Here is a 26,226-nt window from a genome sequence, read left to right as displayed (position 1 = left end):
AAAGGTAATTGGGCTAAAAAGACTATTCAATTTTAAATTGAAATGAACATTGATCAAGAAGGAGCAAAAGAGAAATGTAAGCAACAACGTATTTTCTTTGCATCCTAGAACATGGCTTGTTTTAATTCTTTTTACCAGGCTTATCAACATAAGCTAAAGCTAGCCCTTATAGGTCAAAGTATTTTTGGACAAGAAGTTTATAACAAGCTGAGAAAAGAGGGCCATAAAGTCGTGGGAGTATTCACAGTGCCTGACAAGAATGGACAAGCTGATCCTTTGGGTGAGTGTATCCTTAATCCAGATGTTAAAATTACAGGCATACGTAACTAACTTGCCTTTTTGTGAGAAGGTGATATCTATATGGGAATGACTTGCATATATTGCCTTTATTAGATGGGATTCAGGACAGGAACTATGCTTTAACAAACAAGTCCTAGAACTGGTTTAGCCTTATTGGTTAGTTAGTGTTTAAAAGTTATTTCTAACCATACAGGGCCCTACATCATGATATTTAAAAAATAAATTAATCCGGGTACCTTATTGGAACATACATCCTAGAGGTAATCATCCTGAAGTAGACCTGTATCTTGAAGCAAATAGCTGCTGTACTCAAGCACAAACGTCTGTCACCTGTTTCGTTGTGCTCTCTGGGACACTCAAGGCATGAAGCCAAGGCAGTTTATCCCTGGCTTCCTGCCCTTTCTGACAAGCCTGCATGCAGCAGTGTACCTGCAGAGCCTATTTCTCTTTCATCTGCTCTATGGAAACCCATTGAAAAGGGTAGAGGGGGATCTGCTCTCCCTTTTCCCATTGCCAAGATGCATAAGGATTTTCTAAACTTCCTAAAGAGAGAGTAGTTGCCTGACAGGGATTCAGAATTGTACTCATACAGCAGAACCCAGTGTGACAAAGAAGCAACTTTGAAATCATCTGAATTGTAACTTTTTTTTTTTTCCCCAGTGGCACAAAAATAGTGAGTTAATATGACTGCGAATAGAAGTGCCAGAATGGAATATGCCTTTATGGATAATCAGAAATTAAAACTACATTCCATGAGTTGTCTTAAGTTTTTTGGGTTTTATTTTTGGTCAGGTCCTGACATGTTTTTACAGAATTCTTATGAGGGAAGAAACAAATATAAATTTTTCTTACTGGGGCTGTGGCACTCCCAAACAAGCATATAGTTCTCAAGTTTATTATATTTTGTAACTCTACCTCATTAAAAGATTTAATCCTACTTTGGAAGAATTAGAGGAGGCAACTATTAGCTTAGAAAAAGGCAATTCAACTATCCAGCTCTGGAAGCATACCATGATACTTGGTTACATTATATAAACTATTGTTGTACAGTTCTTACACTAGCAGATGTAACTAAGCAAAATTTCCACTGATTTCAATCACATATTTATTTTAACCAAACCATATAATTATTTGATTGCTCTCCTAATGAAAAAAAATGTATTAGATACTTTGTTGCTTTTTACTTCCGGACGACTCAAACAGCTTAAGTCTCAAGTGAAATTTGCTTATATTTCTATATCCTCAGACAGCTGGAATTTTTATTTCTAAAAGCAATTGCAGTACACACTAACTTCCATGGAATGATATTTAAGTAAGTATTTACTTAATATCTAGGTTAACAGGCTAAAGATACTTCAGGTCAAACTCAAGATCCAATTTCAAAAGTGAAAAAGAGAAAGGAAAGTACAAATATGTGTTTAAAAATATAAAGTAAATTAGGTGAATTTTCCAGACCTCTTCTTGTTTTCCCTTTTCTTCCTATTGCACATGCAACTCAACAGATGTAGAGTTTGACTTTACTGTCCTACTCTGTGATGAGTTATTAATCAGTTCCACAATAGAATTTATTAAACACCTAAAAAGTCTCTCTGCAGTTAGAGCAGTTGTTTTTTCTCACCTTTGAGCCTAATTTTGGTTGTAGCTGTGTGCCTCTCAGATAAATGGAAGCATATGCAGAAGGCATCAGTAAACAGAATTTTGAAGAAATTACTGAAAGCCTCTAGCATCTGTAATTATTTGTACCACATGGCAAAACGCTGCTGACTTGAGTGAATCTTAGTTGTATGTGGTCATATTCACATACAAATTGCTGATGTGGAAAAATAAGTTCTGCTGAAACAAACCTGTTGCAGGCAAATGTAATGACCAGACAGGAAATTAAGTGTCACTGTTAGATAGTCAATAGCATCCATCATTCTTTTCTGCTTTCACTGATACTTATTAGCCAAGTCATAAGGGTGAGCTTAAAGTTGAGAATGACATAAGCTGTAGGAGTGAAAATCAAAGACAGAATTAATAAAATATATCCAAGCGCGAAGGTTTTTAAACAACATACAGAACAGTACAAAGGGCACTCTGAAATCATATACTTGATGATCTGCTTGAATGGTCATGCAATATCTCTCTGATTTCAAGTTTGAATTTTTAATATAAAATGTGAATTAAAAAAGAAAATTGTTCTTGCCCCTCAGCACTGGCAGCGGAGAAGGACGGCACTCCTGTTTTTAAGTTTCCCAGATGGAGAGCTAAAGGCAAGCCTATCCAGGAAGTAGTTGCAGCCTACAAGTCAGTTGGAGCAGAGCTAAATGTCCTTCCGTTCTGTACACAGTTCATCCCCATGGATGTTATCGACTGCCCAAAACATGGGTCAATTATTTACCATCCATCCATCCTACCACGCCACCGAGGAGCTTCTGCAATCAACTGGTAAGTTCTGTTCATCACAACTACGTGTATGTCACGTTAGGCTCTTGGTCTGTACCCGTTACTCGTGTAAATGCTAGCACAGTCCTGTTGAATTGCAACTGCCCTGAAGGAACTTCTCTGAAGCAGCTGAGTATTTGGTTCATGAATTGCACTTCATACCTAAGATTCATTATGATTTCCAGTGCAAGTGCAGCTGTTATTCTGGGAAGATCAGTGATGTGATCTGTACATTCATACAATTTACACAGACAAATCGACAATCTGTACATCTTATAGGCAGGACATTGCCCTCCTAGCTTGTCCCCCACAAACACTACGTCACTGTCACGCCAGAGCTTGATGCAGAGCCTAAGATTTCACAGAAGGGAGAAGAGAATCTACAAGAATAAAACCTTGTCTTACTGTCTTCCTAAGCAACACATAGCTAGATTCAAAATGTTACTGTGAAAGGACTACACCGCGATGATGACCAGCTCAGATGTAGCATTCTTGTGACAGCAGAAATGCCATTATCACAGTGTTTAAATTCAATAAGAAATTGTCTAAATATGAAGAAATAATTTTAATAGAATCTTACAAGCAGCATGATGATTATCTAAAGACACGAATGTTGTAGATTCAACGTAAAGGCATATTTTGGTGTTTTTTGTTTGGTTTTTTTTTTTTTAATCCTTAATGGAAAAAATGCTAAGCTGAAGTATGTAAACAGGGGGGTAAATAAGACTATTAGACACATAAGGAAATCCTTCCAAAAGTGGCAGTTGTATCCAAGTGAGTAAAATGAAAAAGAGCATAAACTCTGGCAAATTAGATGTAAAATGAGAATGAGGCAGTCCAGGAAAGAAATAGAGAACCAGCATTTAAAGGCATAAAACTGAGTAATAACCATTTTCTCAAATGCATTCAAGGTGGGAGGTATATAGGGTGATATAGGTGTTTGATATAAAAAAGATGCTTATCAAAGAGAACACCATGGTAGGAAGTCAGTATTGGTGTTCAGGATGGAGGAGCTTAAGATGTTACTACCATACAGCCCTAATAAATCAGAACAATTCTCCTGAGCTGAACTGTGAGTAGAAGAGATTTTAGATAAACTGATGAATGAATAAAAATCTCTTCTCAGGACCAGGGGACCTTCAAGCAAAGGTTCCACAGGTTTCTGTTCCTTCAAATTGTATTGGTGCAGGAGACTGGAAAACACCAAGAGCAATACCAGTTTTAAACCAGCTCAGAGGAAAAGCCAGGGAACTATAGACCAGTCACTCTGATTTCAACCTGTAATAAAGAATACACTTTCTATACAAATGGGTAAATGTGATAATGTGAAAATGAGTTTAAGAAAATGGGTGGTCAAATTCAAAGTTAAAAAAATATATGATAATGTACATAAGGGGGAAAAAACCCTAACTACATGTAAGCAGCAATAAAATCTAAGTTAGTTGTTGTTACTCAGAAGAGACCATGGAAGGATCTGGAATGTATCCCAATGGTGTATCACCAAGTCATGCCCTGTTTTGCATGTTCCTTCTTTAAGCACCTGCTCTTGGCCTTCACAGGTAAAGGCTCTAAGACCTTTAAATTAAGCTAGGATTTAGCCTTGGCTGACCATTCTCATGTTTCACCCTCACACCCCTTGCTCTCGTCTTCTTTCATCTGTTGTGGCTACAACCCAGGTACTGATCAGACCCTTCCCCCCCGCCCCCGTATGACCAAGAAAGCCTGTGGGAATTAGGCATGGCTAAAGGGGCGCCAGGCATAAACAAGGGTCCTGGGCCTCTGAGGGTTCCTTGCTTCCACCTTTTACAGCCTCTTCCAGCTGCTGCCACTTTATTATCAGCAGCTGTCTGTGGAGGTTGCTAGTGGGGAGAGGAAGGGGTATAGAGTAGTTCTCATCCTGTCACCTATTCAGTATCAGGGTCATTTGCCCGTGGTACCTTCTCCTCCAGCCATGCAGAAGACATACATTTCTCACCAGGATGCTCTTTCAGCATTTGCACATAATATAAAATAGAAGAGATGCTGCTTAAATGTTGAAAGATATGATATGGGCTAGCCAAACTTCTGTAAGCTTTTGCTTTTGTGAACCTGCCAACTTCCCCAGTTGTCTTGAGAGTTTGTCCCTCATTCTGCACAAATGTGTACTTTACTGCTTTCCATAATGTAGCTTTCAGTGCTTACAGTTAAGTGCTTACGATTTTTCACGTGTGTAAGCCAGATCTCGGATGATCCTATTACAACATGGACTGCCAAGGGAATACTTACGTGACATTTGTCTTACAGAAAATGGCATTGGTTTTTGCAGGCAGAAGAATAGTTAAAAGTGTGTAAGAAAAATATATAGATATATATATCTCCATTTCTGGCTGGTCCCTTAAACACACTTCTGTTTGATTATACATCATTCTGAGCCACATGCAGCTCCAAAGGAGAACTGGAAATCTAAGTGGCTGAAGTTCCTCTCAGATTCAGAGGCAGATCCTGAGCTGATATAAATTGGCATAGATCTATTGCAAGCAGTGCTATGTTCATTCACGGCAGCTGAGAATCTGGCTGGATATAAATTCCCTTAACAACTTTTCCTCAAGCAGTTGCATATCCACCATTTTCCACTCTGGGTTTAGCTTTTCTTCAGCTGTGGGACAACTGCACTTCCCTTGCTGACCTACAGATAAGTTGCAAGGCTTAGCTGAACACAGTAAACTGTGAATTATTCAGATAATATGCTGCCTAGATGCTTCCATCTTTCACATTATGTCATAACTATTGCACACCTTTTGATCTGTGTGTCTTACCACTAATAATACTTTAAAAATAATTATCACAATGAACTGTTTGAAAGACACCCTGGATTCATTTGCAGCATTTCTGATGTCACTTTGTGGAAACCACACAGCAACAGTATCAAAACCGATCTTCTGACTATGGTATAAACAACGAAACTAGTATTAAAGATGGTTATGATTTTCTTTTCTATCTACCTAAAGCAAATGAATGTGTAACAAATGGGTTGATATCCCTGACTACTTTCATACTGTCTCTATTTACTGTAAGGGTTTTTATTTATTTATTTATTTTTATGTCCAGGACTTTAATTCAAGGAGATAAGAAAGCAGGATTTACTATTTTTTGGGCTGATGATGGCTTGGACACTGGACCAATACTTCTGCAGCGAGAATGTGATGTTGGCCAAAATGATACTGTGGATGACCTGTATAACCGGTTTCTCTTCCCAGAAGGCATAAAGGCTATGGTATGTTTAGCTGTACTAAATATCAACATTTTAAAAGGAAAAGAAAAGCATCTGCTGGAGCTTGAAAGTAAAGCAAATACAGACAAGATGCATACGTTTGGAAAGACAGAACTTGTGCTCAGCTGAATCCTAGACTTCAGTGGAGCTGTGCTGCTTCACGACAGCTGAGGAGATTGCCTCAGGATATTTGTTGCTGGCAGCGGACAGAGCATATCCTGTTTCCACAGAAGGCAAGACGTTGGATATGTCTGGAATGTAGCTCTTTCCACAATTTTCTTAAATGGTTGCATAAGGTGAATTTTTTTTACAGGTTTAGAGAGAACAGAAAGTTAGGGGTGAGGCTGAAAAGAAGAATGGGGATCATGCTTTAAATTCAGAGCCCTGGTGGATTGGCTTTGGATTTTGTATGCCTGTCCTTTTTCGTTTTGTTTTAAAATGAAGACAAGAAAATACATAAAAAATACTCAGCATGGTTCATTAGAGATTTTTTTTCTTTCTCCGTTTAAATGCAGACAAATAACTTTTTGCAGAAAGAAAAAGGAAAGAGTTGAATACAGTCATACAGAGTCACATTCTGGTCCTGCAGAATTTAGGCAGCTGCTATATGTTTGGTGACTAGGCACGCCCATCAAATTTCTGGGGCTATTTCTTTTGTCAAAGAAGTTTAAGCATATATGTGTGTTAATCAGTGCAGCATTGGTCCCCTAGATTTTGGAAATCCTAGGTTTTGGAAATAAACCTGTTCCCCTTGTGGTAGAAAGTCTTTTGCTGTCATTCATCAGTATGACTGAGGAAAAAAGGTGAACCAAGCTAACATTAAATCTACTACTTTTTCACTTAGGTAGAAGCTGTACATCTAATTGCTGAGGGTAAGGCCCCTCGTATACCTCAGCCTAAAGAAGGGGCAACGTATGAAGGGATCCAGAAAAAGGAGAATGCAGAGGTAATGTTAAATAACACTGTGTTTTGTGCATAGCACTAGAAGAGTTGTTACTAACTCAGGTTACAATAGTAGTGATATCAAGGTAACATGAATTTTAACTCAGATGTTTCCCCGCCTCTTATTCCTGGGATAACTCCAAGGATGCACGTAGTGGAGCCTCAGGTTAAGTCCGTATCCCCTTTCAGCAGTTACACATATTTAGAAATTTGATTTCCTACTCGGGATCATCTACACACAACTAGATGGCAGCTGCACCTTCAGTGGATTCTTCATATGTTACCATACTTTTAAATGGAGATAGCTCTGTCAGTTTACCAACAGTCCATACTAAATTCTCTACCAGAAATAGATTTGATGTTAGGAAAGGCAAGTGTTGGCACCTTTCCTGTTGGCACCAGGAAAAAAAATATAGGTCATATAAACAAACCACTGAGAAAAAAAAATATTTAAACACCCATATAAGAATTTTATTATATAAGCACCCCCACTCCCTTAGGTGGATCTTCTTTGTGGTTGAGAAGGCCACCATAAAATGATTGTGAATGCTGCCTGTAATTACTCCTTCTCCTTTTCAGACCAGTGCAAATGTTTTAAAAAAAAAAGTAAAAGTAAAAATTATTTCAACAATTTCAGTTAGTTGTCCGTGGTGAATGTAGTCTTTTCCACCTGAAATATTGTAGGTGATGCTTTTTATCGCATTTCAATTCCCAACTTACCTTAGAAACAAATAGCTTTGCCTAAGGATATTTTTATTCATCCCTTTAATGTAATATATAAGGAGCTTCCTTGGAGTGAGCTAGCTTAATCTCTTCGCTGTAAAACTGTTCTTGCTGGCTTATGACTTGCTTCTAAATATTCTTTGCGCTTAAACTAAGAAGAATGCTGGCTACCTGAGTTTTGTTATTTAATAGTTATTCTGATACTTTCCTTAATTCATTTTGTACATATACTCACAATACTGCAAAGATAAAGGAATCAATTTTCACTGGTGTTACATATTAAATATACATGACATTCTTAACAAAACATTATTTCCATTTTCCTCAAAGTCTTGCAGGAATTACAAGTTGTAGTAGAGATTCCATTTATGAAACCATTTATAAAGGCTTAGTAAATGATTAGGAAGTATTTTAATAAAAGCTTGTAGGTTTATTGAAGAACTTAGGATCCAAGCAATAGATAGATCATTTTCAGCAGAAGGTGATACCCCAGATGTACATTTATTTATATTTATACTCTGCTTATTACATTTGTTAATCATAATATTAATTATTTATGAATGAATACCTAGTAGCAAGAGTTATATTTTCATTATATTAGTGTGAGAAGGAGAATCTGAAAAGATATAGGATGTACAGAACACAGAATTGCTACGAGCATCCCATTAGATAGGTCTCTGAAGATTAGTCACCCAGAGATCACTGGTAGCCCTTTATTAGACCAGACCCTTTCTGTGTTCTTAAAGAAATGAATGGTTGAAAGAGAAGAAAGGAGAATTTATAATTCTTTTATTGGAATACATTACTGACTTGATTTATAAGTAAACAGAGAAGAATTAACTAGCATGTCTTGATTTCCTAGATCTCCTGGGACCAACCTGCAGCAGCTTTGCACAATTGGATTCGAGGACATGATAAAGTGCCTGGAGCATGGGCAACGATAGATGGCCAGGTATGCTCTGAAAACCAGAAGAATATTCTTTTTTTTCTATACCCTCTTTTTGACCTTTTTTTAATTATAAAACTAAAGGTGTCTGCATACAGGTGAATACAAGTGAGAGTTACGTTGGAGCAGCTCTCATTTGTTGACTGTGTGTTTTGTATATGTCTAGAACAGGCACCTAAACAAATGTACAGAACACAGTAGTGAAGATTTTTTTTTTTCAGATACTGCTATATCATTAAAAAAAAGACTGGGCATGGTACAAAGCAATAAGCAAGAAGGGTAGAACCAGACTATGTCAGTCGTTCTGGGAAGTCGGCATGCATAACAGTATAATGCAGCCCATGCTGTACAGTGGGCAACATCACAGAGTTAACAGCAAAATGAAACACTGTGAGTTACTGAAGTAACAAAGGAGGTTTCATTATAAAGAGATTTGGGCCTAGATCATTTGCAGAAATAAATATATCTCATTTTATCCAAAACCAACTGCTTTCTTTCAATGTATTAAAAGTACTATATATTTGATCCACATTGTACTTGCACAAAATATTTCAAAAATCACATTATCTTTCCTGGCTCTGACGTCCAGATTTTGTTACTGAACTGTTAGCCACCTGCTGGTAGGCTGCTCCAAAAAGTCTGTTTCTGCCCTAACGTCCAGGAACTGTTGCTGATTTGAGAGCCCAGAAAAACCAGAAGAGCCCAAGAGGGAGGCGGTGTTCAGCATTGCCAGCCTGGGAGCAGAGCAGGACTCCACCAGTCCTGGTCAGGCTTCTGCTGGTCTCTCACTTTGGGCACGCACTGACAAAGGCTGCTTCCCTGTCTGCGCTGGTTCCAGCATGCGCATTGCTACAGCTAAGCAGCTTTGCAGGTTAAGGCAGCTTACAAAGTTTTACATGTCCTGGGTTGTAAAGATACAGAAATAATGTTGTAACATGTTTTCCACGTGTAGGTACTTATATTTTATTTATATTGTATTAAAGCTTCAGAACAGTATCATTTCATTATTAGAGTTGTAGACCATGTTTAGAATCTGTGCGCTTTTAATTCCATTTATTTTTAGGTCGTTACTTTTTATGGGTCTTCATTACTTGATGCTTCAGTGCCTGCTGGACAAGAGCTGGCAATAAAAGGTGCTTCAAGACCTGGACTTGTAACCAAGAATGGTCTAGTCATTTTTGGTAATGATGGGAAGATGGTAAGTGCTCACCCCAGCAAACATGAGCATGAATGGAATAACTTTAGCAAGAAGTGCAAGTAGTATGGAATTGTCAGGCTATACAAACCCAGCTGCTAATGACACACAGCTAATTCACCTGGAGTTTATCAATCCTCTACAATCCTACAGAGAAGACATTCATGTTTTGCTTCTCACTCAATCCATATTAATTTCCAATATGGATTAAAATGTACAAATACTAGGAGAGAATCTGAAAGACAGGTAGGAGCAGCATGTGTTAAATTACATGCATTATAGCAGCTTTCCTGCAAGCCTTTTATCTTACTATTTCAATAACCATATTAATGCCTAAAAGCTCTCACACAAGGCTGTATTGCCTCCCAGATAACTTAAAATCATATCCTCTCGTTTTTCAGGTACAAGTGAGAAATCTGCAGTTTGAGGATGGAAAAATGATCCCTGCATCTAAATACTTCTCTGCTGATGAAACAACTGCCTTGGAACTTACAGAAGAGGAGAAGAAGATGGCAGAAGATATTAGGGTAATTCAATAAACTGCTTTAGTAGGATATTACTTCAGATAAAAGCATTACATACTTCTTATTACAGCCAAGGCATATCTTTTACTCAGCCATGCAATTTATTTTTTGATAAAATGTACTCAAAGAGCATGGGTTTGAATCTTGAGTTATTGACATTAATTCAGGTGGAATTTGGAATTCACTAGAGCACTTACATGTCACTTTAGAAAGTTTTCTTTCAGCTACAAGTGGTACAAAGACAGTGACTGCAGGGTCAGTTATGGTTAAATATTTATGAATGATAAAGGTGGGAGTGAGGAAAACCAAATGGACCTTCGCCTCACAACAGCGAGGTTTTCAACACTGACAGGCGTGGGCAGTTCTGAAATCCATTCTTCACTGTGGTGGTACTCACTGGGATGTGCTCAGAGTGGTCCTGTTGGGCAAGTCCAGGGAGGCTTAGAACAGGAGTCTGGAAGAGGAAAGCAGCAATTTTCTCCCTGTACCTGTGTGCGCTGTCTCTCTCCTGCCGCAACCACACACAAGGGGCTAGGTGGCAGAGGGATGCAGCCATGGGGCAGCTGGAGCAGAAAGCTCTCACAGCCAGAGAGGCAATTTGCTGCCCTCTCATGTAATCAGTCCCTCTGTAGTGAGTGACAGGGCTTAGCTGAAAGCCACATTTGTCGTTAAAGTTTTGTGCCAGAGCAAGTGAATCACAGATGTCTTCCCTTGTGCTAATTCTGCTCGGGGTCAGTAACTTTTGGCACAGGTCAAGCAGCTTGATGCACTAATATTTTAAACTGCTGCTTCAAGATTACCTTGAATCTACTTGCCACCAACCTAAAAGCTGCCTGGAGCTGTTGACTGACTGAGACAATAGCAAAAAGAAGTATAAACTCTTCACTTCATGACACTGCCAGCTAACTATGAAACCTAATTATAATTCATTGAAATATTATGTTACCAGTTATTTCACTGTGCATGCTAACAGAAATCTCTCTGTCATACATGCAGCTTAAACTACTTCTCAGCTCTTCCCAGGTGCCAGAAGTGCCATCAATCCAGTCACAAAGTGCTTCAGGCTGTCCTTGCCTCTGCTGACGACGTATTCCATAATGCATTGGGAAGTTATTATTTGGAGGATAAAGATCTTTAAAAAATGGGCCTGAAAATTATTAGCATTTTATCATTCAGGTTTTTTGCCTGATTAATTGAAATTATCATGGACAAAATAATATTTTTGATAAGCTAATTATGCTGAAGAATTGTTGGCTAACATCAGGTCTCTAGAGAGTTCGAGTCCCTCTTAAAATAATTTTCTGGTTTAGAATCCTTTGAAATAATACATATTGTAGGCACAGGTACCATAGAAAATATGGTTTGATAAACAATTCTTGCAATCAGAGGATAGTTCATTATTGCATTATTTCATTCATTATTTTTATGTATTACTAGGCTATTTGGAAGGGAATTTTGAGCAATGTTGGTGTAATTGAGGATTCCACAGACTTCTTCAAATCTGGAGCATCCTCTATGCATGTTGTCAGGTAAAAAATATCCAAACTAACAAAATTTTGAAGCCAAAGTTAATGGAAACAAAGTTGTCATGGTGCTTTTAAATCAGGGTTGATCAATTAGTGCTAAAAAAAGGTCCCCCTATATTTTCCAATACTCTAACTATTCCCTTTCCTACATTTGACAATATAGTACAATTCTGCTCCCAAAGTTAGGAGATATTGACATGATCCTGCTCTTTCTATTGAAAGAAAATTCCCCTTAACTTCAGGAGCATCAGCCACATGGAGAAGCATGGTGATGCTCAAACCTGTCTGCATGCAGTGACAGGTATCTCAGTACCAGGGGGCTAACTGGGAAGCTGAGCAAAGAACTCCCCAGAGGCAAAGAGATGCCTTTCACAGAAAAAATTGAGCCTGTGCTTACAAGTGCACTGAGTTCATGCCGTGTTGGGTCACCTCAACTACCTTCTTTTTGCAACACACATAACCCAGACCATAATATAAGACCAGCATTTCAGGCGTATTTTTTAAACAAACTGATTATTGTCCTTATTACGTAGCAGTCTCATAGAGCTCTGAATGTCCTCCATGTATTGGTCAGAGTAGCCGCATATACTGTTTTATCAATCAATATATGCTATTTGTCATTTATTTCCAAAAGTTTACCTAAAAGTATTCCAGAACTGACATTTTCTTTTCCATAACACCCCCAATTAAACCAATAGGTTTCAGTAAAATGCACAACTTCTATGCCACTGTTGTCACAGAAATACACTCACATATTCACATACATACAAACTGGTGCCCAGTTTTGATCCCTTTTGAGCCTCTTCGTTCAGGCTCAGATATTCAGTTATCTGAATAATTCTTTCATTTGTAATTTCTTCATAATCTTTAGAATGCTAGAAGAGATCAAACAGAAATATAGTGGACTTCAATTGCAGAATGAAGATGTGTATATGGCCACTAAGTTTGCAGACTTTATTCAAATGGCTGTCAGAAAATTCAGAGGAGAAGACAAAGAAGAAGAGTTAGTAATTGATTATGTAAGACCTTTTATTTTGCCTTCTTGCTTTTTGGGAGAGGGTAGACAATGCATTTTATTTGACTGCTTGATGCAGTAGGAAAAGCAAACAAATGTTTGGTCATACAAACTCTTCTTTGTGACTTTTTTTTTTTCATCTTTTATATATTTGCATTTTGGAATTGAAGTGTATATGTAATGTCATTTAAAGTGTACCAGAAACCAGGAGATGAAGAAGCTGAGGTAGAGTAGATCACACACGGGCAGATATTCCTACCTCCGTTGCACTCTCCTGCCAGTATGCTTCAGTCAGAAAGGTTCTAGACCTTCTGCTTTCCTGAGGCAAAGAGTGCTAGATTTTTCTCCTAAAAGTCTATTGAAAAACTTTCTGTGAAAGGAGGATTGCATGGTTTTTTTAAGTCATTAAACAAGTCAGGATTTCTTGAGTTTGGGAATTGTGCATTTGATTGAAGTCCACAAGGACCAGCCTTAACCGGGGTTTAGTATTGACTTGAACATAGAGATCCAATGATAAAAAATACAGAAATCTGCTTAACTATCTCCAAGTACGGTCATTGGTGTTCAGGGAGAATATCCATTTCATTCAGGGAGAATATGCCATTTCATTTTCCTCTTTTGTCCACTTCTAGCAGCCATATATACAGTGTAGAATGTGGCTGGATGTCGGCTGTAGATACAAAAAGCTTGTTAAGCTACATAAAAATCTGTTATTAAAAGTTTAAATTAATTTGTTGTTTGTTTCACTCTTAGGTTTCAAAAAATGTGAACAACATGACTGTGAATATGCCATACCAGTGTTTCATAAATGGGCAGTTTATAAATGCCGATGATGGAAAAACATATGACACTATAAATCCAGCAGATGGATCAGTGAGTAATTTCTAAATATGATCAATACCATTTTATTTCAATTTCTTTGCGTAGTAAAAAATCTAAACCGCAAAATGAATATTGCCAATTTCAAAACCATACAGTACACATTAAACAATCCCTAGAAATAATTTGAAATTTCAGTTTACTTCTCAGTCTGTATATTTTACAGTTTGGGCCTTTCAGTCAAGCTGCACATTAAAAATAATGTACTTCCTCTTCAACTATTATGTCATTTTCCATACCCAGCCATGTTTTACCTTTATTTCATTCTTATTTAGCTTTGCAAACAAAAATTGCTACAGTTCAGTTGCTACATAAGAATTTCTTTTAAGATATTGTATATATTTCCTGTCAGTCATCATCTTCAGTTTTTATTTTACTGTTTTTACAAATCTGATGTTTTAGGACAAATGTAACTTTAAAATGTCCCTTTAAATTCCCAGTAAGAAAAAATGACTCTTCAATAGGAAAGTATATACAGTTGCACTTGCACTTCAGTCCTGAACTACTGCATCTTGGTTGAGCAACTCATAACTATGAATTATAAATAAGAGTAGTGATTCTGATGTCCATGTAATTGCCACTTAATTCTGGACTAAATAAATTCTGCTGAAACCAATGCCACAAATTTCACTATCATCAGAAGTCAGACTCTGGTACTTTTCCTGCAATTCAATATGGAACTGAATAAAAGTCATAACAATTCTTTGTTAGAAATTACAATGTGTGTATTTATAGAATACAACCATCATAAAATCCTACGTGTATGTGGTGCCTTATGGTAACAGAAGCTCCATTCCTAAGAAATAGCACACACAGGAGTAATTTTGGTATATTTGGATATTAGATCATAATGCTACATATAAAGACTTTCAACTTTCGTAATCTCACATTGATTTTACATCTGGAATGAGAGAGTGAAATCAAGTAGCACGACGCACCTCAATGCGAAGAAGATAGATCTAGGAATTGGAGTCCCTGCAGTGTCCTCCACATTCTGCCATCTCAACTGTTTCTGAACTCCATGCAGCCTGACTCACCCATGCCAACGGCTGGGGTTGAGGATATTAAGTATTTGCTTATACCCAGTCAAGAAGTTTAGGAGGAAGGAGTAACACTCTGCATCGCAGCATTTTATTCTGAGCTAACACAATGCTACCTTTGAACAGATAATAGCCAGTGTATCTTCTGCTTCACTGGCTGATGTTGACAAGGCAGTGGCAGCAGCAAAGGAGGCGTTTGAAAATGGTGAATGGGGAAGAATGAATGCAAGGGAAAGAGGGCGACTCATGTACAGGTATGTGAAAGGCAGCTTGTGTTTGTTTTGTTTTCTTAAATTTTATTGTTTTGTTCCTCTGAAGAATTGTTGTGTACATTTTCTGAATATCATGGATATTCATAATCCCACTGTCAGAGGAACCAGGCTAGCCACCTTTTCGTCCCCTAATTTACTTCAGTGTACTGGTCTTGGGTCTTAGCTGGCTAGCCTTTCTTCTCACAGAGAAAAATCTTGTGATGTCTCACTGCTACCATTTTTTCCAAAATTATTTATGAATGGGAACAAAGAATTAGAGGAAAATGTCTTTTAAATACTTGATGGCTTCATTTAATCTATATGCTTTTTGTTGCAAGAATTGAAAATTCCCTTGTAAAGTCCAAATCCTTCTGTATAAATGAGGCTAAGTTTTACAGGCAGAGCCTACCTAGGTTAGGTAGGCAGAGACTTTTGACCTTGCTAAGAATGCCTGCATATGTGCTCCATACAGTAAACATACAGCCACGTTGCCGCTAATTTTGAAATACACTGTAACTGATGATACATTTTCCAGGATCATATCCCAGCATACTTCTCACCTAGATAAAGACCCACTCTAGGAGATGTGATATGGTCTGTTGTGGAAAAATTGTCCTGTGTAGAAACATTCTGAATCCCACATTTATCTGAGACCCTTGCAGCTCAGTATTTCTTATTTGTATCTGTTTCATGGTGTCAACCCTAGGTAATGCCTGGTTCTTTTTTTGGCTGTGGTGTTATTGTTTCAGAAGATAAACAGAGGTGTGAATGCTCACATTGCTTACGCACCGAGTGAATGGTATTTTAGTGGTAGTTTCTGACCCTTGAAGGGCAAGAGGTGGTTTTGGAAGGATGATGATGCTAGCTATTCGTTGTAAGGATGGTACTGGAGGCAGCTAATAAAAGCCCAATTACTATGGAATCTTTGTATGCAGCGTGATGCTTCTGGTACCTTACAGCAAGCGCAGAGAGACACTGTCTTGCAGACTCGGGATGACTGGAAGCTCCAGAGCTGCCCTATAATGAAAGCCTCTTTTGTGGAGATACATGAAGAGTTTTCACTGCTTTTTCTTTTCCAGGACATAAAAATGAGTAAGTAGAGTAAAGATGAGTAAAGCAGCAGATTGCTACTCCTGGTTGCCACAGGTCCACATTTAGTTAATGTGATGATGGAAAATCAATCAACACAGAGGAGGAGGTGTACTAGGCAAATTCTGTTCCTACTTAGTAGGCAGAGAGCTTAGTTACTGTACTTGACATAGCAGCTGGCTTCAAAGAAGTTAGGATCTTGAATAGAGCTGAAAATTTTGCTGCAAGGAACTCATGAAGCAATAGGTCCTGTGTATCAAGCACCTTTCTTCTGCAGGGTGTAGTCTGCAGGCTCATCGACATTACTATTGGATGTCCTGGCCAAGTAAACTGTGCTGAGGAGACTGCATACTTATCTATAGGGAAGAGAAGGAATTTTTTTCACCTTCAAAAAATGTAATCTTCAATAGAGTGTGCCCATAACTGCTGCTACATTAAGGCTTTATTATGCTGTGCCAGGAGGCTAGCCCTGGACACCAGAACAGACAGCAGAAGAAGGATCGGTTACACGGGGAGCAGCTGCAGGATGGTAGCAGGCCATGTATTTGGATGGCAAGACATTCTGGCAGTTTGGTTGGGTGCAGGGTGGGTCACTGCCCTTCCTTTTATTGTTGCACACTGCTCTCTGCATAACTTCTGTGAGGATTTGGAAACTAAAGATCCAGCTGATTCAGAGGTTTGGAATATGCAACTAGAAGATGCTCCTGCCCTCATAAGGCTGGGCTTAGCCTAGCAAGAGAGTAAGGAGTAGGGAACCCGTTGCACGTCTATGCTCTGGCAGCTAGGGAAGAGGAGCATAGGGAAATACAATGCTGCACTTGGGAAATGTGGGTCTGTGTCTGCTGTAGTGTATGTGGTAGATCATTTGTTATCACATTAATATAGCTGTAATTTTTACTTTTTTTAATGCCTTGGATGTAAATTCCCCTCCCTTCTTTTACCACACCCATATGAACCAAGTAGATGTAATTAGAAATAAAAAAGTATTAAAAAATGCTGTGTTTTGCAAGACAGTGCAGCCATCTTAGCAAAAGAGGATGAAAGCAAAACTGAAAAATCTGCGTGTCTCATAAAGTGTGTGACCAGGCCTTTGTAAAAGGCCTGCAGGACTATAAAAAAAGTTGAGTAATCTTCACAACAAAAAATGGGCGAGTCAGAACTCATACTAAAATTAAATATGGTCAATTGCTTAAATTTTTCACAAGTGTGCGCAGATTCAAAGCATGTACAAATGTGGGTTTAATTTGTATTAGGAACATAGATCACCTGAGAGCCCAAGTTACCTCTGCCCTGAAAAGAAACTTTTAATGTCTCACAACTACGGCTATGTGTTTTACACTTGAAAGATTTGCAAGTGTAACTATGTTTGGCATATGAAACATGTAAGTCCCCTACACTGCATAAATTATTAATGGATTAAACTCTTCCCTGCTTAGGCTACTGGCTCTCTAGCATATCTATACTAGAGTGTTCATGTTGCAAACCATCCCCAGTATGAATGGAGTATCTCTCTGGTCCACCTGAATTCAAACAAGGCCCCTTTCCCCTGGTCTCTGTTCAAACTAGAGTTTCTAAGTGCTGAGCCAGAGGGCAGGTTTGTACCACTGAAGCCCCTAGCTCTGCTGCTTTGTCTTAAGGAATCATTAATAGAAGATATTAGGTATGCAATAAATGGAATTTTCTCCTTTGCCCCTGGCATGCCATATCCATTCTTTTACACACTACTGCTGGTGCCCTGACCTGTAACTGGGTCTCCCAGATACAGTTAAAACAAGCATTAAAGAGCATTTTTTCCATGTCTCTGCAAATGCTTTACATGGGCAGAATTTACATATTCGAAAAATAGGTTTCACACCCAGTTTTAAATACTCTTCTAAATCTAACTTCTAAATTCAAAATAATTAATCTAAATTAAATTTAAATACATCTAAAATGCACTTGGTTACGCTCTTAAAATCACATAGGAGCATTGATTATACATCTGAGTACCAAAACATAGACAGAAGCTTAAGAAAACCATTGATGCATCTGTTTCACTGCCGTGTGAGAGATTAAGACCTGAATGTAAAAATTCATTCATGCAAACAGACCTTTCTGCCTGAGCAGGTGACCACTAAGATTACAAGAGCTCCCCGTAACTAAAGGTATCAGTCTGTGCAGATGCATTTTTGAGACACTCTGATAGCTGCTATTAAATTCAATAATAATTACCAGTCTTACACCTCATTGTGTTGCTTAATAAATCTAACAGATGGAGAACTTGAGGCCCAAGAAGACTATGGGCCAGATTTTCAAATGTACCAAGGCATATAATACTCAATTTGCATTGCAGGTCAGGAGCTCAGTCTTTGAACATCTGGGTGCTTTCGAAGCTTCTAACACTTAAGTATTTTAATCCAAGTTCAGGCAATACAAAACAGCATTATGAAGCTAGGTTTCCCAAATCTTAAGCTAGGACTCTGAGTACCCCTTCCTGGTACTTTTGATTACTTGACATTTCTGATGTTATTGTGTATTTGCTTTTGACTTACTGGTCTGATTTTCTATAATTGGGTCCTGTAGTACAATAGAAAAAGAGTACAGATTTTCTAACTATTATTTTATTTACAAAACCATAATTGAACAATCAGGTAAGTTTTCACTGTTCGTGTCTTCACCCAGTGCCTACTACAGCCAATGTGAAGGCATCTGCAGACTTTAACAGGCAATTGTTCAAGCTCTTACTGATATTAATGAGCAGTGGCTCCAGCGCTCCACCTCCAAAATCAGTGGGAATGCAATTTTAATTACAGTCCTTTGCCATACCAAATATCATTTTAGGCTGTCAATGGTTAGGTGTCACTTCTCTTTGATGCATATTTATAATGTTTTTATTAAAGACTTGCAGACCTAATGGAAGAGCATCAAGAAGAGTTAGCGACAATAGAGTCTATCGACTCAGGAGCTGTCTACACTTTAGCTTTGAAGACCCATGTTGGAATGTCTGTGCAGACATTCAGGTACTTCGCTGGATGGTGTGACAAAATTCAGGCAAGTGAATATGTAAAGGAAATAATCAATGGCAGTGCTTCTCTACACTTTTTTTTCCCAACACAGTGCCAAAAAATAACGTTAGCAAAAGTAATAAAGAAATAAAAAAATAAACCTAAATTAGAATTTTACCTAAAATGGCTCTCCCTAGCAATACAAAAGGACAGTCTGTTTCCCATTGGAGAATATGGATTTAGAATGTGACTCTAGAAATCAGCTGAGGTGTCACAGGGGATATGCGTGCTTAGTCAGCTCTTGATAATAATCAAGAGCAGAACGTCGTTGTGGTCATCATGCGGGTAAGTGCAGAGACTCGTGTGCTATGTTACATTCCAACCAAGACTGGTGAGCTTGCTTAATGGTACAGGACATGGCACAAGTTCAACAGGATTTCCTCAAGTATCTTTAAGATCCACAATCAAGAATATCATTCAGCTTTTTTTCATCCATCAGACCCTCACTTTATGTTCTTCCATACTTCTGTTGTCTATGCTTTTATTTCATCCAGCTGAAAATCAGGAGGTGACTACAGTATCCATAGCAGGAAATCATAGAGTAGAAGCATCCCTGCCCCTTTCTCTGATGCAAAAATGCTTCTGATTTTGAAGCCTACTCTGTGGCTTTCCAAAAGATATTTATATGGCAAATATATTTGTAATAAAAATGATTAGACAGTACCAAGATTTGTCCCTCCTCTGCCTTTTAGGGTGCTACAATTCCAATTAACCAGGCCCGGCCAAACCATAATCTAACATTCACCAAGAAAGAGCCAATAGGGTAAGTATCACTTTTTTTTCTCTGTGACAGCCTTGACATACTGTAAAACCATTCAAAAGCTGCCATCAAAAATTTAATGTTTCCCTCTTTTTCTCTACCTTAAAAGTGTCTGTGCAATTGTTATCCCCTGGAATTACCCACTGATGATGCTTGCATGGAAAAGCGCAGCATGCTTGGCTGCAGGCAACACACTTGTACTCAAGCCAGCTCAGGTAAAAACAGAAAGGAATGTTCAGGTGGCTCAGGTTCTCCACTATTTGTTCAGGCAAAATAACGCAGGCAATCTAGCAGATTTCACCCATAGGTTGACCTGTCATATGTACCCATAGGTTGACCGTGTCATATCATAGAATCATAGAATGTTCTGAGTTGGAAGGGACCAAAGGATCATAGAATGGTTTGGGTTGGAAGGGACCTTTAGAGGTCATCTAGTCCAACCCCCCTGCAGTGATGAGGGACATCTTCAACTAGATCAAGTTGCTCAGAGCCCCATCCAACCTGACCTTGAATGCTTCTAGGGATGGGGCATCTACCACCTCTCTGGGTATACTGTTCCAGTCTTTCACCACACTCATAGTAAAAAATTTTTCCTTATATCCAGCCTAAATCTACCCTCCTTTAGTTTAAAACCATCACCCCTTATCCTGTCACAACAGGCCTTGCTAAAGAGAATGCCCCCATCTTTCCCATAGTCCCTCTTTAAGTACTGAAAGGCTGCAAAAAGGTCTCCCCACAGCCTTCTCTTCTCCAGGCTGAACAACCCCAACTCTCTCAGCCTGTCCTCGTGGGAGAGGTGCTCCAGTCCTCAGATCATTTTTGTGGGCCTCCTCTGGACAGATAATTGAGTCCAACTCATGTCCCCGCACAGGACAACCCCAAAGTTCACAACATGTGTCTAAGGGCATTGTCCAAGTGCTTCTTGAATAGTGTCAGGCTTGGTGCCGTGACTACCTCCCTGGGGAGCCTGTTCCAGTGCTCCACCACCCTCTGGGTGAAGAAACTTTTCCTAATATCCAACCTAAACCTCCCCTGGCACATCTTCCCGCCATTCCCTCGGGTCCTATCATTGGCCACCAGAATGAAGAGATGTTTTAAAGTGTGAGTGTAATAACACAAATTGCCATGATGATACAAGGTACTGATTGTATTCAATTCTGCTCTGATGTTACTCTCATTTTCAAGAACAAATTCTTTTCCACAAGAAGCTATAACTTTTAATTTGTCAATACTGCGAGTAAGAAGATAAATATTGATTCAAATTTAAAATGTATTGGATGTAAAAGATATCATCACACATTTAATTGAAGTAGGGGACCCTAATCTCAATGTTCTACTTAGGTCACACCTCTGACTTCCTTGAAGTTTGCAGAACTCTCAGCTAAAGCTGGATTTCCTAAGGGCGTTATAAATATTCTCCCTGGTTCAGGTAAAACTTCAGCTAATCATTTTTCTGGGAAGAGTATGTCATACTAAAACTGGTGAACTAGCCTTTTATCTTTCTAAAGACCTATTAACATAAATGCATATATCTTCATAGGTAGTAGGCTTGCATCTATGTCATACAGTGATTTCATGTATTTCCAGAACAGAATTGGAAAAATCTGTAGGTTGCCTGGCTCTAGCTAGTGGTACGAGCTGTCAGCCTACACCCTTTACTGGTTCACACAAATAGTGTGAACACACTGAAAAAGAACCTATTACAGAGAAAGACGTTTCACTTGATTGTAAAACTTTGTTTATTCTCCTAATTTTATCATCACTTGGAAGTATTTAGATGTGACTGTGAGACCTAGAGCAAGCTGATAACATGTGCATTGGTCACTAAAGGTAAGTCACGATCCACACCATGTTACCTGATGTCGCCATTTTCCTTTCCCCTAAGGAAGAAAAGTGGCAAAGTAACTCTATGGGGCAGGCTCTGTTACAGATTAGATTATTCCACCTACAGTGGAATATTAGGAAGGCAGTTCTTTAGTCCAGACAGATGGGGGAATTTGGAGACACTAATGTGATCCAAGTTAACTAATATGAGATTTTGCATGGTCATATGAATAAAGCTGTAAATATAAATAAGGATGTGATACTGTACATGACTGACACATTGTTAGACCTTTCTGTGTTACAGTGCTGCTGCTGGAGTAGTAAAAATTGCCTATGTACTGTCCAGTTAAGCTGTTTTCCTCACCCCAATAGGTGGTTTAGTGGGACAACACCTGTCTGAACATCCAGATGTTCGCAAAGTTGGATTCACCGGTTCAACACCAACTGGTAAACAGATCATGAAGAGGTACTCTCAGCAAAAGATTCATCCTTAAACACTGCTTAATCTAGTTCTGAAGTATCTTAATAGCTATATTGTGCAGGTGGCAGTAATACGAAAGTGTAACTGCATACAGTTATTTACATTTATGTAAAATTCTACTAAGTCACTATTAGAAAACAGAGGTATACATTTTTCACTATGATTCAAAGGAAATAATGAAATAAGCTATTTAAAAGTTCTTTTTATATGATTATTTATATTTTGTTACAGTGCAGCCACTAATCTGAAGAAAGTTTCTCTTGAACTTGGTGGTAAATCACCATTGATCATATTCAGTGACTGTGAACTTGACAGAGCCGTAAAAATGGTAATGTTACTTCGAAGTAAAATGTATTCAAAGCCTTTGTGATACATCTTCACAGTATAGCAGAATGCAGTAGGGAGCCCTTGCATGAAAAAATCATGCAATCTGTTAGGATTGTTTCAGGATGCATTTGTTTACAGGATGTTTCCGTATGCCGGCACGTTTGAACTGCACCAAAAAGGCAGGGAGCGGTACTACAAGAAATATACATTAAAAAATACAACAAACCAAAGAAATATAGCTGGAAAGTATTTTCACTAATCAAATTAACACACTAAAATTGATTTGTCAAAATCTGACACTCAAAAGAAAAAGTGCTTAAAAAATAAAAGCCTGAATGTGAGTTAAAATGGACATTGAGGTCCCTATTGCCATATAGTTCTTAATTTGCCTTCAGTCATCATAATCCACCTTCCCAACCAGCCATAATGTGTTTAAAGTTCATAAACAAGTTGTGCAAATGAGAAATTCAGTGGATGTAGGGAGCTTATTTCCTGCACAGGTAATCTGATTGATCACAATTACAGCAGATGCAATTTGCTTACTAAGAAGCAAGCAAAGGTCTCCCACACTGTAGTTACCCAGAATGCTAATTCTGTGAATTCTCTAAACCAGCAGAAGCCGGTACTGCTACCAGTAAGAGATTGTTGTACACTTTCCCCATTTTTGGAGTGTCTTTTGGCAGGACAAGAGTCTAAGTGACGGCACAGTGAAGTATATGTGGAAAATAATAAAAGCTGAAACTTTGCAGTCTGCGCACTGCTTGGCCCCACCGCTGTTCTCAGCTGTAGAAGTGAGGGTGTCGCAGAGGTTGGCCTGAGCTATACCTGTCATTGATGGCTTTAAATGACTGTGAAACAATGCTTTTTTGCCACACACTTGACACTAGCACATGATACTGGTCATACCTGCTAGTGCCAGGACCCTAGGCCTTTGCAGCTGCCAGAAAACTACTTTTTAGGAATTCTATTTGCCTTGCTCTTCCTTCCCACACCCCCCTATCCCCCTGGAAAAACAATGGCAGGTATCAGTTCTTGGTAAATAAAATGGAACAAACTGCATGGGGTCTGAATCCACACCCTTGAAACAGGAAGTTCTCTGCAGATGAGAATTAGGTAATGTTCACCAATGTTACATGTGACTCTTGGCACAAGCAGTATAGTAGATTGGCACGTTTTTATATTTGCTGGCCGTGCTGCCAGCCTTCGTCTCCCTGATGCTGCAGCAGGTGTTTCTGTGGAACACTGATGGAAATGGAAAGAGTGCTAAGGGGTTCATCCTGAGCCATTTGTCTCCATGGAAGTGTGTTTCCCAGTTATAAGATTAGTCTGCTTGTTACACTGATGATGTCCCTTTACATAAAGCATTACCCGTTGAGGGTCGCGAACACAGAATGCAACCCAAGGGAACAGAATGAAAGGAAGACTGAACGAAAGGATGCATATAAATACTAATGGGTTTTTTTCCATGATCAGGGTATGGGAGCAGTATATTTCAACAAAGGAGAAAACTGCATTGCAGCTGGCAGGCTGTTTGTGGAAGAATCAATCCATGATGAATTTGTTAGAAAAGTGGTAAGATATTCAAGGACTAAAGTTTAAGCATAGACTTTACCATGGCACAAAGATCCACTAGTTTCATAGACACTTGCATTTCTTCTTATTTTCAGTTAATTTCTCATTATTGCTTATGATAGGCAATGCTGCTTCTCAAGAACCTCTTACCAGGTTAAAAGGAAGGCACTGAAGGGAGTTATTTTCATCAGTAATGCACAGAAAAGTGACATTGAAACAGATATTGTACCTTCAGTGATATTTCATATTTGCCTGGGAAAGTAAGATTTAAAAAATTACTGAACTTAGGTCTTTGTGATTGAAGGCAGCTGTAAAGTTTTAAAAAAAGGCATATTGGAAGAATATGCTAGAATAATACAAAGGTCATTATTAAAAATCCAATAGTCCCCACACTGTACCACTGGAAAATTCATTTATTTAGATCAAGAACAGGAAATTACTGTCATAGCTCATTTACCACTGGTAATAGCTAACATTTTACATGCCTATCTTAATAAAAGAAGAGAATGAATATATCAAAACAGCATAAAAAACTTTCAGAAGTAACCAGAGATTATCAAACATAGGACAAAGCCTCATTTTAGAAAGGGAGGAGCATTCCACCTTCTAAGAATCCAGCCCTTTCTTAAAGCCTATCTTCATAGTACAAAAACCAAAGCATCCCAGATCACTGGTCACTTTAACAACTATTTGCTGTGTTATGTAACCTCATTTTAATTGCATAACCCATAGGTGGAAGAAATAAAAAAGATGAAAATTGGTGACCCACTTGATAGATCTACAGATCATGGACCGCAAAATCACAAGGCGCATTTGGAAAAACTGCTGCAATATTGTGAAACTGGAGTAAAAGAAGGAGCCACTCTAGTGTATGGAGGAAGACAAGTACGTAGACCAGGTAAAATACTGTTCAGAGGCGTTTGGAACTTTTACACTTCAAACAATAGCCATTATGATTGTCTCTGCTGCATTACGTGAAGTAGCAATATCATGGGGACAGTGTCAGGTAAGCCCAAGATACCACTTGAGGACAGGGCTTTCAAGTCTCACATTAAGAGAAGCTGTGCAACTGAAGCATAATGGATGGAACTGAATCAGAGTCTAGTCTGTATGGGAATCGTTTGATCATTTTTTCCTGTCATTCATGAAGCTGAGGCTTTTTTTGCAACACCCTTGAACTATCACGGGCTGTAAGGGCTGTATAATTATATCCCTTCAGATCACACTAGCACTAAAGCTGACTGAGGAAACTACTAGCAGAGTTTGCATAAGGTATTACTACCAAAAGCCTTTTTTGCTGTATAGACAATATGTATGCTAAGTTTAGTGGGCAGGCATGAAGGCAATATTTTCTCGTGGACATCTGTCCTTTATCAATAATGAAGGAGAAACATTTGCATCAGAGTTTCAAAACATAATGATTGCATCCCTGAATTAAAGTGGTGATTCACAACTCTACGAAATCAGTGTAACAGAACTAAATGGGAAATCTTATGGAAGGGGGTGGCAGTTATGTAAAATCTCTGAAGTCAATTTTACCCACTCAAACTGGGATACTACACTCACTCACCAAGATGCAGGTGACCAGGATCGCTTGTGTGTAACACCAGGACAGTTCTTGACTGGTAATGAGAAGCTAGCCTTTGGACAGGTCTTTATGCCCTTCGGAAATGAACGGTCATTATAAGGTGATCCTTTGCCTCAGAATTTTCTTTACTTCAGCATCCATAAATCTTAGGCAAAGTAGCTGACCATCACATGTTTTTTCTTGTTTGGAATATACAGATCTTTATGACTACAGTTGATCTTCTTGTTGGGTAACAAGAAAAACAGAGGCCTCTGTGACATGCTGTAACCTTGTCTTCCTGCTGTCAGAGTTCAGGGTCTTCACCCCGAGTCCCCTTGGCTGTGGCACACAGACCTTATGGCCTGCACAGGAACAGCACATGGCGTTGCTCTGATCAATACAGGCCATTCTTTTAACCTTTTTTCTGCTGTTTCTGTGGTGCTTACACACACGTCCATTCATACTCCATATCACTCTTGATATTTTCTGTTTCAAGTCTCAGCAGATCTATGACCTCAGGGTATGGAAAAGAGACAGCCTGGACAAT

The 26,226-nt window shown here is 38.7% G+C and overlaps 1 protein-coding gene across 1 annotated transcript in view; it reads left to right on the top strand.

Annotated features, from left to right (window-relative positions):
- Positions 1-26,226, top strand: part of ALDH1L2 (aldehyde dehydrogenase 1 family member L2) — a 35,578-nt gene that overhangs the window by 6,000 nt on the left and 3,352 nt on the right. The window contains exons 2-20 of the mRNA XM_075075372.1: positions 139-280; positions 2,493-2,727; positions 5,812-5,977; positions 6,819-6,920; positions 8,502-8,591; positions 9,649-9,783; positions 10,182-10,307; positions 11,742-11,833; positions 12,702-12,849; positions 13,599-13,718; positions 14,891-15,018; positions 18,984-19,134; positions 19,841-19,911; positions 20,018-20,123; positions 21,250-21,337; positions 22,105-22,198; positions 22,445-22,541; positions 24,014-24,112; positions 24,845-25,010. Of these exons, the coding sequence (XP_074931473.1) occupies positions 139-280; positions 2,493-2,727; positions 5,812-5,977; positions 6,819-6,920; positions 8,502-8,591; positions 9,649-9,783; positions 10,182-10,307; positions 11,742-11,833; positions 12,702-12,849; positions 13,599-13,718; positions 14,891-15,018; positions 18,984-19,134; positions 19,841-19,911; positions 20,018-20,123; positions 21,250-21,337; positions 22,105-22,198; positions 22,445-22,541; positions 24,014-24,112; positions 24,845-25,010 (2,356 nt within the window). The remainder of the gene's footprint in view (positions 1-138; positions 281-2,492; positions 2,728-5,811; positions 5,978-6,818; positions 6,921-8,501; positions 8,592-9,648; positions 9,784-10,181; positions 10,308-11,741; positions 11,834-12,701; positions 12,850-13,598; positions 13,719-14,890; positions 15,019-18,983; positions 19,135-19,840; positions 19,912-20,017; positions 20,124-21,249; positions 21,338-22,104; positions 22,199-22,444; positions 22,542-24,013; positions 24,113-24,844; positions 25,011-26,226) is intronic.

This window comes from Phalacrocorax aristotelis, chromosome 1 (assembly GCF_949628215.1).
Source record: "Phalacrocorax aristotelis chromosome 1, bGulAri2.1, whole genome shotgun sequence".
NCBI lineage: Eukaryota > Metazoa > Chordata > Aves > Suliformes > Phalacrocoracidae > Phalacrocorax > Phalacrocorax aristotelis.
Note: the sequence above shows the minus strand (reverse complement) of the source record. Positions and strands in the feature narration are given on the sequence as shown.